This window comes from Arachis ipaensis, chromosome B02, assembly GCF_000816755.2.
Source record: "Arachis ipaensis cultivar K30076 chromosome B02, Araip1.1, whole genome shotgun sequence".
NCBI classification, from domain to species: Eukaryota; Viridiplantae; Streptophyta; class Magnoliopsida; order Fabales; family Fabaceae; genus Arachis; species Arachis ipaensis.
Genome location: NC_029786.2, coordinates 83,625,287 through 83,638,333, shown reverse-complemented (window position 1 = coordinate 83,638,333; position 13,047 = coordinate 83,625,287). Strand labels below are relative to the sequence as shown.

The following is a 13,047-nucleotide window of genomic DNA, read 5'->3' as shown; positions in this document are numbered from 1 at the left end:
GCTTTTTTTTTTATACATAATTCTAATAAATAAAAATTTATATTGAACATCTTTAATTATTTTTAAAATTTTATTATTATTTTAAAATGATTAATTTTTATTTTGATTATATCATCCCATCATATTAATTTTATTGTACATTTTATCATTTTTTCTTATAATTATGTTGCCTTCTTTTATTCTTCTTCTTTATTTTTTTCTTCTATTAACCCAACATCAATCAATTACCACTGTACAATTATCGCAACTCTCATTTTTGTTTATCACTTTGATCCATACATATACATTGTATTAACTTTTGAGTTGTTAAAAATTTATTAAAAGAATTATTTTCTTATTTGATTTAGATATCTAAATGTATAACTATTATATAAATACTTATTTTTCATACTTGCTTGTTAAGTTATATTTTATCATTTTAAGACAAAATTTAAGATACCATTATGTTAGCTTGTTCTCTCTTCCTTCCACTTCCTAGATTTTTTTTTCTCTTTCTATCTTCTCTTCAATCGCAATTAGTTATTTCCGTGTATTAGTTCATAATTATTACACTCAAGAAGTGAATACTACTTTAAAAATAATTTTTTTTTCTATTATGAGTATTTTTATTATCTAATGCATACAAAGTCACATATTGTCATTTATGATAAAAGTTGAAAATTAAAATTAAATGACATTAATATTTTTTGGTTTAATAAAATTAAAATAAAGCATAAAAATAAGGATAAAAGAATAGATGGCTCTAGAAAAGGATAATGTTAAATTTAACAAAAAAGTTTAATTTTATGTCTATTTTTTATTACTTATTTTACTTATCTACATGTTTAAATTAGACTTTATAATTATTGAGTCATGTTTCCTTCTAAGAAAAAAAAATAGTTACGAAGTCATTTTTATTTTTTATAAGAGTACATTCATTATATCATGATTTTAATAATTAATATAAAATTTTAAAAATTAAATAAATATATATTTATTTAAATTATATTTAAGAGTGAATTATATATATTTTTATAGTAAAAAATAGACTTAAGTTTTTCTATAATTAATAGTTTTCAATCATCTAATTTATAAAAAAAACTCATCTTTTTATTTATCCTAAAAATTAAAAATTAAAACTAATGATAATATTTTTTTATTAATAGAACTAAAATAAAACATAAAAATAAATCTTGAATAAAAATAAATATACAAAATTTTGAATCCTAAAATATAAAATGGTTATAAGATTAAAAAAAATACTTAAATACAATTTTTATAAGGTACTTCATGAATGAACTTAGATGAATGAATATTATATGTAAAATAATGAATCCTGATATATTGGTAAAAAAATCATTCTGTTTATTTTTTTTAAAAGAAATATTGTCCTATTAAACTATTTTACTTTTATTCTTTTAAAAGTATATCCAAAATATAAAAAGAAATTCGCATGAATAATTTACATTCAATAGAAAACCCATAATAAAATTGCTGTGAAAAATATGTGGAACCTTTTTAATCAACGTAACTGATGGACAAATTTTTTTTTTAATAATAAACTTCTCTCGTTAAAGGTAATATTGCAGCTTAAGTTTAGACTTCAATTGACATTATATATTATGTAGGTACCTAAGGTATATTAAAAGGGTACGATAACAATTTGAAGAGAAAAATTATTTTGGATAAATTTATTTTTAAAAAAATTGACCCTATTAAACTATTTTACTTCTATTCTTTAAAAATATATCTAAATAAATTTTTTTTATTTAGGGTGAGTTCGCCAAATCTCTCGGCTAAATATTTTTTATAGAGTTTGCTGACTCCGGAGAACTTTATTAATTTTATAGAGTTCGTCAAATTTCTAGGCAAATTTCACCCCAATTCTCTCTAAAACTAACGAAATTAAAATTTTTAAGCCATTGTCATAGTCTCCAAAAATATACGTAGGAGTACACAAAAATATACAGATAACAACTATGACTTTTTCAACATTGTTAACGGCAATGGCAATTATTATCATCATCTCCAGAAATACACAGATATATCATATACGGAAATAAGTCATAATAAGGATTTTTTTATTATAAATTTAAAAAATCATTATTTTTTCAATAAAAATAGAACTTATTTCTATGTACTCTTAGGCTGCGTTTGTTTTTAAGAATAGGACAGGACAACATACTGAGAATAGGATAAGACAAGACATTGATGAAGAGAAACATAAAATTTTGTGTCCTTGTATTCTGTTTGGTGATAAACTAGAACAAATTATGAAAATTCAATTTATTCTCATTTTTTTCCATTAAAAAATTTGAGATGAAAAATATAACAATAAAAAATATAATTATGAAAAATTAACAAGAATAATGAAAAAAATAAGTTGTGTTCCTTATTAGTGTCTCCGTGTACTTCCTGTTAGGATGGACACAAAATACACTAATTCAGTGTCTCTGGACACATTGTCTCTGTCTATGTTTTCTCTGCCAAACATGATTTTGTGTCTCAGTATCCCTGTCTCAGTGTCCTGTCTCTGTAAACAAACGCAACCTTATATACTTTGAAGACAATAATTGAATGTACATATTATTTTATATGTTTATTATAGTGCATAAAAATTTGGTGTATAATTTGCCAAAAAATTGTTAATATTTAATTTAAAAATATAGAAATTAATAAATTTGATAAATTTAATATACAAATGATAAACACCAAAGAAATAAAATAACTATTATTTTACATTGAAAATGTATTAAAATTAAATTCATTACTTTAAAATATGATGTTTATGCAATTTAAGCAATTATAATTTGTGCTAGTTATCATAATTAGGTAAAAGTGAGGAATATAATCTCTAAAATTGATGTGATCCAATCCTTGTGACTGTAAGATGCCAAACCCAAAGTTGCAACCTTGCAAGCGCACTTATGAGAAGCAAAAGCAAAACAATAAGAAAGGAAGCACATAGGTTGATCACTCGGTTGGGAATGAAGCACGAAAAGAATAATTGTTGGTCCCTTTCTATGGGCTGTCCCAAATGCCAATAGGCAACATGTTTAAGGTTCTTTAAATGGCTTATGAAACCTGTGGATCAGAAAATAAAATCGTACTCTATATATCCTACAAGAGAATATTGAATTTTGTTCATCTTTTTTTAATGAAAAATGCTAGTTGTTTCTTTAACTTTTAGTCTTTATTCAACTTTTTTAAAAGTTTATTATTAAAAAAAATGTTAGTTATCTTTTAACTTTCAGTCTTTATTCAACATTTTTAAAGATTTATTATCTATTTAATTAATTTAAATATTCACTTCTACGTATTAGTTGTTTAAAAAAATTAGAGAAATTACTTGTTTTTTATTCTCTTTTCTTTAAAAATTGAATAAAAAATAATATTTAAAAGATACCAATTTGTATTGTTTTTCTTTTCTTCTCTCTCTGATCTTCCCTTTCTTTCTTTTTTCTGTGTGAAAGTGAGTGTGTGGGTGTGTATCCGTGTGTGTTAGGTGAGGGTTAGTGAAATTAGGATTTGAAAGTGAGGATTTGCTAGGCTCTTTCATTGGGTTGAGGCCTTAATTTGGTGTATTGAAAGTATGCTATTATGCTGAGACAACAAGATTTGGACTGAGAGATGAAGTATTGGACCTGCACCACTAATAAATCTATTAGCACTAATTTAGACTTTTAACCCAATAAATATTTGTCATTATCTATACCAATAATCATTTCTTAACTCAGCAACCTCATTGCCAATAAAGTAGTTCTTCTTAAATATAAATTTGATAGCTGATAAGTAAAAAGACTAACTCAAACCCAAAAGCTAGCTTAAGGGGTTTCCAAAACACTTATACACCTTATCTCTAGTCGATGCAGAAATCTAATACTATTCATGCCAATACTACTTAAGCATACCCTCAAACAAAATCCCTTTACAAGTAACCTTAATACCATGTCTATTTCTCTATGTGCTTAAGATTTGAACATTTAAAACTGGATATGAAAGATGATATAATTTCAGAGTGATACCAACCTCACCAAAACCAACACTTCCATCTTCAAGAATTAAAGATAGGATAAATCCTTCTCTATAAGAACAATTGCGATAAACACAAGTGTTGATAAACACAACAGGTTTCCACAATTGCGATAATAACAAACTATAAGAACAATGATAATAGAAGAAGATGCAGTTCACTTAATTGGCCAAAAAAATGGATCAAATTCTGTTTTCTTTTCCTTTGTTCTACAGTGATGGTTTCAGTGGCTTAAGAGAAGGAGGGTTGAATCTTAAGTCCTCGTTTTTGCTTGATAACACTTGCTGACTTGTCAGACTAATTCTGGAGGATTGTACTCTTTTTATCTCTTCACTGCACACGAGACTTTTTGTTTTGTCTCGTCCCTAGCCACGAGACTTTTCTTTTTGTCTCGTCACTTGGCACGAGATAATTCTGGTTTTTGCTCTTGTGTAGTAGAAAACAGAAATGGAGTAGAGAAGAGAAAAAATTACACCCAGATATATCCTGGTTCAGCTGCTAAGTGCAGTGCAGCCTACATCCAGTCTCCATCACAACAATGATGGAATTTCACTATAATCAATCTGATTACAACTTGTAAAGTGCTAACCCAACTTACAAGGGGATTCCCACAGAATCATGAAACACAACATAGATGAACAAAGGAACTCTAAGACATCTATGGCTTTTTCTTTTAATTTTGCACTCTCTGCCTTTTTCCGCTCTATGGCTTTTTCATTACAAACCTCACTTGTTTGCCTTTTTCCATGAGACTCAAGACATGACAAAATTAAACAGAAAATTACAAAACAGAATACTTTAAAGGAGAAGAGAAAACTGTTAGCTCAGGTAGCTCTGAGAACACTGTGCCTTGCACTCTCAAATTTTCTCCTTGCTTTAAACAGTGGCTGTCCACCCTTATTATAGAAGAGGAGAGCCTCCACTTATTGAAGCCAAAACCGAACCAACTACTTCCTCCTTCAACAAACAGAACCGGTTCGGCCACATAGAGAGAGAAGAGATAACCATGTAAAACCCAACATGCAATTACCTCTGGACCTTTCTTGATCATCACCCTTCATCAATCCGAGCTCTCCATTTTTGGCTTGCTCTCCAAGATGGATTTCTGGCCCTTGATGCTTCATGATGATAATGACTTCATCTGCTTCAATTTCTGCCTCAACCATCACTTCGCCACTCTAGCTACTCCCTGTGGTGGTTAAACAGAATCAAAGACAAGCCATGCTTCAAGAATCTCCTCCATGCTGGCCGAATCTTCAACGTCCATTTTTGAGCATGAGAGGCTCAAGATACATCACCAAATCTAACCAAATATAGTGAATATCTCAGCCACAGCTCATTTTTATTTTAGTATGTTTTCTTGCCATCATTAGCTTGATGGTCTTGATGCATGCAACTTCTTCCTTTTCTTGGTTGATGAGCATAGCGTCCATAGTTTCCTGGACAAGGACCGAAGGAAGAAGAAGAAAGAGATGAGAGAAAGAAAGAAATCTGAAGAAAAGCAATACAAAGTGGTTAAACAAATTAATTTGAGAGTAGCTTGCTTTTACTTCCCTTGCTTAGAGTGGCGTGTTGGTCATAATAGCCATCAATCAACTCAGCTGAATTTTTCTCTCTCATATTCCCCATGTATTAATTAACAATGTAATAGATTTTGAAATCCATCACATGGTTAAAGGCTTGGTTCCGTTGGAAGCAATTTGCTTTCCTTTTTTTTTTTATTTCAGATCAAGATAGGAACCATTTATCACCAAGGGTTTGGGCTTGTAACATTGAGATTAAAACTGGCCCATTTAGTTAACATTTGCTTTCTTGATGAGATTTGTTTCGGAATAGAAGGTTCTCATAAAAAATTAACCATGGGCTTGGTTGTAATCAACATTGAGCTTGGCCCATTAATTTAAAATTTCAGCCACTTAGTATAAAACATGTATCAAGGCTGGTTATTGGGCTTAAGCCAGAAACTCATTTTTCGGCCCAATATTAAAACCTGCAACAAAAAATTATTTAATCAAATCAGATTATTAATTTTTTGCAGTTAATTATTTTAAATAATATTTAGTCATCACAAATATTAATTAAGAGTTTTCCAAACTCATCAATCTCCCCCTTGATGACAAACATTATTAAAATTGAAATGGGAAAAAGATTGAGTAAAGAATACTCCCTTTGTAGATTGAATTTTCTCCCCCTTTCAAAATGTCACATTGCTCCCCCTTGATGTATGCTTATGTTACCAAGAGAAGCACCCAACCTGTAACATTTTTAAATCAAGCTTCAAGTAACAATGTTATTTAGCATATTTTATGATGCTAAATGCTTGATTTATGAGCAGTTTTATTTGATAATCAAAACTCATTTGATATCATAAACTGATTTACTGCTCAACCTTTTTCATACAAACAAAAAGCTATCCAATTATTTTTCAAACTTTTCCTGTTAGTATATCAGAGCTAAACAAAGTGATGAAAAAAAATTTGAAGTTCACATGATCAAAACAGGGCAGTTTTCATACATTACACAATTTAAAAACGGCCAAAAATAAGTTTATCACTGATATGTTAACAGCTAGGCATCTTAATACATCAAACATAATTATAAATGCCAAATGAGAATTAACTAATCATGATAAACCAAATGCAGGTTAAGCAACAACCATAGCGAATGCAATATCAACATGCATTCTTTGAACAAGGGTGATCATGAATTTTCAATTTGAAAATTTCAACCCCTGTTCCCCTGTTTTTCAGCCCCTGTTTTCGTTCCAATTTCAATTTTGGAACCTTAAATTCCTCCCCCTTTTGTCATCATGGGGGCACCTGCACAAAACATTGTTATAGAAAACAGAATATGCAATATAACAGTCCAAAACATAACCAAACGGTGTCATCAAAGTATCACCTAGGTAGCTATTGTCAATTGCAACCCTAACAAAAAACAAAAGAGCTAATTGAGCCAAATTGTGCCAATATCAAATAGTAGCCAGAGAGTTAATCATCAAAGAGATTAAAATCAGGTTCCTCCTTGGCGCCATCACTGCCAGCTTCTTTTTCAAGACTTTCCAACATTAGACTGACCCTCTCTTGGCATTTCTTCCATGCCAATTCATTCTCATAAGCAAGTTTGCGAGCAGACTTGTGAAATTGAACCATGAGATCGGACATATTGGTGAATTCTGTGAGAATTTCTCTGAGGGAACCAGTCGTCTTTGAGGATTCTGGGCGGCCTTCAAGGTCATCATCAGATGCTATTGATTTCTTTCCCCTTTTTGCAGCTCCGCCTGCTCTGATCATGGAAACCCGGTTCTCTACATCCTCATTGGTTAAATCTACCTTAAAGTACTAAAAATACATGTAAGAAATATTCCATAAAGTAGATTGGCCTTTTTTGTACTTTTCACAGACTCCCACATGTGACGAATCATAATATAGCTAAATGAAATAGAAGTTGAAGTAACTAAAGCAAATATTATGAGACAATCAGATACAGTTACCCTGTTGTGAGAACCACTTTGAGGAGTGAGAATGTGAGTTATGATGCGGTGCAGCAGAGAATTAGTTGGACCCAAAGCCTTATGAGTCGGAACAGTTCCATCTAGGCCAGACAAATTTTCACAGATTTGATGAATCACTTGCTTGTATGTAACTCCTACATGTGAGTCCCATTTATCACTCATATAAACCTTTGGCCCTTCATCAATGTATCCAAGGGCAAAAGAGATTGTTTCAGAATCCAGGATGATCTGAACCCGTTTCACATAAGAGTGAAGGCTACCATCAATAAACCTTAGATTTGCATAGAACTGTCTGACCAGCCCTGGGTATACCATTTTATGAATATGAAGCAGAGGTGACCATTTTAGACCTTCAAACATGGGTTGTAAATCAATTCTTTTGGAGGCCAGAGATTTAAGATTCACTAGGTAAGAGAGACACAAATGCCGTTTCTCCAGGACTTCATTGTGGAATTCAAAAGCAGCATACGTAGAGAACCTGGAAGGATCGAAATGTGAGTGTGATTTGTGAAACTTGTTCTTGAACTCCATTGACCCATGGTTCGTGGGTTCTCTGGTCTCATGGAACTCGAAACCCTTCGTCTTCTTGGAACTCTTTCCGGATGCATGTGGGGTGGTTCTTTTCGGCGATGATGGAGAAGGTGAGGTATGAGACTCCTCTACTTTTTCTTCAATGCTGGGCTCCTTCGCCTTCTCGCTCTTTCTTCTTCCAGAAGATTTTTTAGCAATAACTTTGTGCCTCATAGTCTCGGTTCGCTTGGAAGGGGGTGAAAGAGAAGAGGAAAAGGTGGAATAGATGTGAATGTGGGTATGTGATTGAGGTGTAGAAGGTTTTTGAGATTGGCGAATTCTCTCACTCTTCCTTGGGGCTGTTTTCTTTTTCATAATGAAGAGGATCAATGGAGAGGGAAGTTGGAGAGGAAAAGGTGGCCGAATAGTGAGGTGAGTGATGGGAGGTTAGAGAAGCATTAAATGCTTAATTGGGAAGAGAATGAGAGAAGTTATTACCCATTAAGAGAGTGGTTATTATCCAAGGGGGTTTCAAAAACTGAAAAGAGGTTTCCCTAAATCAAGGGATTAGTTGGAGGGAAAGATTTGATTTGACAACATGCTTCTTCCAACAAGATTTGATGAGACAACCAAGGGATTTTGTTGATTTAATTTTTCAAAAGAAATGAAACTAACAAAACTGTCATGGTGGGGTCAAGGAATTTTGGTGGGACCATAAAATTTGAATTCTGCGTTGCCTCCCCCTTGACCACAGCTCTTCCATTCTGCCATTTATTGTTTCTCGTCCAAACCTACGAGCAAAAACTGAGCAGAGTCAAATATTCACAAATTTTCAATGAAGCTTAAATCAAACATTCCCAAACTTTTTTTTAAGGTACAGAATCTGTCTTCACAGAAGGGTTTTGTAAAAATATCAGCAATTTGGTCTTCAGATTTTACAAATTGAATATCAATAGTACCCTTTTGCACATGTTCCCTAATAAAATGATACTTTATCTCAATGTGCTTGGTTCTTGAGTGCAAAACAGGATTTTTTGAAATGTTTATAGCACTCATATTATCACAAAATAAGGGTATACTATTGATTTTTAATTTGTAATCTTCCAATTATATTTTTAACCAAATTAATTGAGTGCAACATGCAGATGCGGAAATGTATTCTGCTTCAGCGGTGGATAAAGCCACTGTGGCTTGTTTCTTGCTTGACCACATGTTGAGTGAGCTTCCAAGGAAGCAACACATGCCGGAAGTGCTTCTTCTATCCACTCTATCTCCTGCATAATCTGCATCACAAAGCCCTACTGCACAAAATTCATCAAATTTAGGATACCACAAGCCATAATCACAAGTTCCTTTAATGTATCTAATGATGCGTTTAACAGCCGTAAGATGGGATTCTTTTGGGTGAGATTGAAATCTTGAGCATACACCCACACTTTGAACAATATCCGGTCTAGAGGAGGTAAGGTACATGAGTGAACCTATCATTCCACTATACCTTGTTTTATCCACATCTTGGCCATCATCATCCTTTTCAAGTTTTGTGTTAGGATGCATTGGAGTGCCCATTGCTTTGGAATTTTCTAGGCCAAATTGTTACGAACAACTTGTCCATCCTCGCCAAGTTTATTCTTAAATACCCACTTAGTACCTGTTACCTTCTTACCATCCGGATAAGGTACTAATGTCCAAACCTCATTCTTGTCAAATTGAGCTAGCTCCTCTTGCATGGCCTTGACCCATGATGGATCTTCAAGAGTTTGTTTGACATTGTTGGGCTCCATTTGTGACAAGAGAGCAAAGTTGCTAGGTTCGGTTTGCCTTTTGGTGGAGGATCTTATCTTTTTTAAAATCAGAAGATACTGATTGATTGAAAGATTTAATTTTAATTTGTCAAACAAAGTAACATAATATAAGAAGAGGTGCTTGATTGAATTAAGTATACACATTAACGCTACTTTCCAAAACCAGTGCTCAACTCCCGTTCTCTTCAATCTTCATTGCAGACTACGTTCTTCATTGCTAAAGAAAAGAATGGAAACGCATAGAGCCAAACTACGCTGCCAATGGTTACAATGCAAACTACGTTCTTCATCCAACAAGAGGAATTCTGATGATTCAACAGTTGAGGTGCCGTTCTCAAGCAAGAGGAAGGCAGCAAACGCCTTTGGTCACTGTCTTGAAGGGGCTAACGAGGAGGAGAAGAGGTTGATGAATATCAAGAAAACAAAAACAGATTGTTTTATTCAAAATAAGCAGTATGATTTCAACGATGATGAACTTGAAGTTGTTGATATTCTATTTAACCTCTCCGGGAACTTCTTAGAGAGGGTTAATTTAGAGACTTCAAGCAGTGCTGCGAATTCAACCCCCAGTGCCGACCAAGAACAGGTTTCAAAGGAGGCTTCCAAGATGACCATTAACTCAATGGATTTACGGAACAAGAAAGAAACAAAGAAACCAGTCAGCCAAGAAAGAAACAGCCCCAGTGCCGATCAAGAACGGATTTCAAACAAGAATTCCAAGAAGACCGTTAGCTCAGTGGATTCTCGGTGCAAGAAAGAATCAAAGAAACCAGTCAACCAAGCACCCTCTGAATTGCCACAAAATTTCAAGAACTTGATAAGTGATATGAGTGGCAGCAAGATCACTCTGCTTATTGAAAAAACTCTCTATTCCTCGGATTTGAATCCGCAACAAAATCGGCTTTCGATGCCGTCACAACAGGTCAAGGACAAAGATTTCTTGCTTTCCACGGAACTAGAAAGTTTGGAGGAGAAAAAGGGAATAAAAGTGAAATTGATCCAACCGTCTCTGAAAATCACGGAGTTGACTTTGATTAAGTGGTTCATGCACAAGGGCCCAGAGTCAGAGAAAGTAAGCATATCCTATATTCTGAGGTCAAATTGGGTCCAAGTTGCAAAGGCTAACAATCTAGAAAAGGATGATGTTGTTCAAGTTTGATCATTCCGAGTTGACGAGAAATTATGCATGGCAATTGTCAAACTTTGATTTATTGTTTAATTCCGTTTTTCTGTAATCATTTTTAGCCTAATTTGCTAATTGCGGGAACTATGTCAGATAGATCCCAAATGAATTTTGTTAGTTTTTTCTTCTTTTTGGCTGGAATGGTTGATAAAATTGTCTTTATTACAGTTGGAACAATCAATTACTTGTTTTTATGTTTTTTTTAATTCTAAAATTTATTTGTTTTACATTTTCAATGTACTGTTATATATACACTCAAACTACATTGGCATTACAAAATCAGTCATCGTTGACTAAATATGAAGCAACAAGCCTATTTACAATGCAATTTATAGTAACTAGTCAACACTGGAAGGGTGTTGATTATAAAACTATAAAAAATACTAATTAGAGAGTATTGGCCTCGAGGAAGATTAAATGTATATGACTGAGAGTGAATTCAATGGAAAAGTACAATTGAAAGAAACATATAGTGCAGTAAATGAAGTTACAAGCGTAGCAGAGAAGAAATAAATGGAAGCTGGCAAGAAGAAAGCATAAAGTAAGAGAATTGATAGAAAATTAACTGCAGAGGCAGCACAAAGTGTAAGCTATTGCTCCTCAAATATCTACAGAATAATGAGTTATTTGTGGTGGTTGCATAGCTTTTGCTAGCAACTTTTCTAAAACCAGTCAAATATATTGAGTGTTAAAATTAAATAGTTTCTTTTTTAGTACTTGTGTTGTTGGAAGTTATTGGCCGCATTAACTAATTATCATGTTTTTTTTTATGTGAAGTTAGTTTAATTGTAGTAATATCTGTTCAGTTTGCTGATTTCTTCTCGTTCATTTTGAAGCTATTTCTTTTTTCCAACTACTGCTGTTAACTAATTGCTATTGCTTTATTGATTTGTTTTCTCCTCCATAGTGTTATTTGATATGCATCACTGTCCTCCATCACTGTTAACTAATTGCTTTATTGCTTTATTTGTTTGATTTTGGGGGATGGGGGGTTCTTAATCCTTTTTCATTTATATCAGTTTCTTTTTGTGAAAAACTAAAGTAGACAACTAACTGAGACTTGCGCTAGATGCTTTACTGTGAATTCTTATCCAGTTATGTATGACAGGTTTACACACAATAGATAATAGTATAAAGAGAAACTATTTTGATATCAGGATTTATTTGTGTTCATCAGGAATATAGGCACCTTACTGACATATTATTGGGTCAGCTCCAAATCCAAGTCAATTTGCAATTCTGGTCCGAGGAATACCCTGGTCTCAAGAAAGCACATATTGTGACAGTGAAAAAGTTTTTTCATATTATTATGAATAAACATATTTGTCTCATCAAATGGTGTACAACTGTACAACTCTGGTGTAGTTCAGAAATAGAAGGTCTTGCATGCTTTTTACTTTTGTAGGCTATTTAGCATTATATATTTTTGAGTAAATGTCCTTTAGGTCTCTAAACATTTGTTTTAAGGATGAAGTATCTTTTCACCATTCGAAAATCCCTTAACTAGTTTCTAATTGATAATTAGTCTAAATAGTTCTTATTACTGGTCTTATTACAGAAACCGCTTAAATCAATATTAGGAATTGCTTAGACCAATTATTTAAAAAGTTAGAAACTAATTAAAAATTTTCGAATTGTAAAAAACGCACTGTCTTTTGAACAAATGGTAAATTGAGAGGATATTTATTCTGTTTTTTCTTTAGGGTTAACCACTAAAAAGGCCCCCAAATTATTTAAACGCTGACAAAAATACACTCAAATTTTACTATTGACAAAAATGCCTTTAAATAATTTAAAAATACAATAACAATACCCAACAGTAAATATATATTTTCAAAAAAATACCTTAGAGATTGAATTTTGATACAATTTTTTGCAAGCATGATTATAAAAATAAGATATTATTATATATAAAAATTGGTGATTTTTCGTTAAGTATATATTTTTTTATAATTTTTTTGTTAACAACCAATAATACTTTTAAAAAATCACAAAACAATATATACTTATACTTCTTATACTT

General features: G+C 32.3%; 1 protein-coding gene and 1 long non-coding RNA gene across 2 annotated transcripts in view; both read left to right on the top strand.

Moving 5' to 3' along the window:
• Positions 10,071–11,000, top strand: LOC107627513 (B3 domain-containing protein At3g25182-like). The gene has a single exon (XM_016330342.1). It carries the CDS (start codon positions 10,071–10,073, stop codon positions 10,998–11,000), a length of 930 nt encoding a protein of 309 aa, XP_016185828.1.
• LOC110267877 overlaps positions 11,471–13,047 on the top strand; it is a 13,017-nt gene continuing 11,440 nt past the window's right edge. The window contains exon 1 of the long non-coding RNA XR_002355832.1: positions 11,471–11,885. This is a non-coding gene — a long non-coding RNA (uncharacterized LOC110267877). The remainder of the gene's footprint in view (positions 11,886–13,047) is intronic.

Excerpts from the sequence above, each read along its gene's own strand:
- LOC107627513 (XM_016330342.1), top strand. The coding sequence starts at position 10,071 with ATGGAAACGCATAGAGCCAAACTACGCTGCCAATGGTTACAATGCAAA.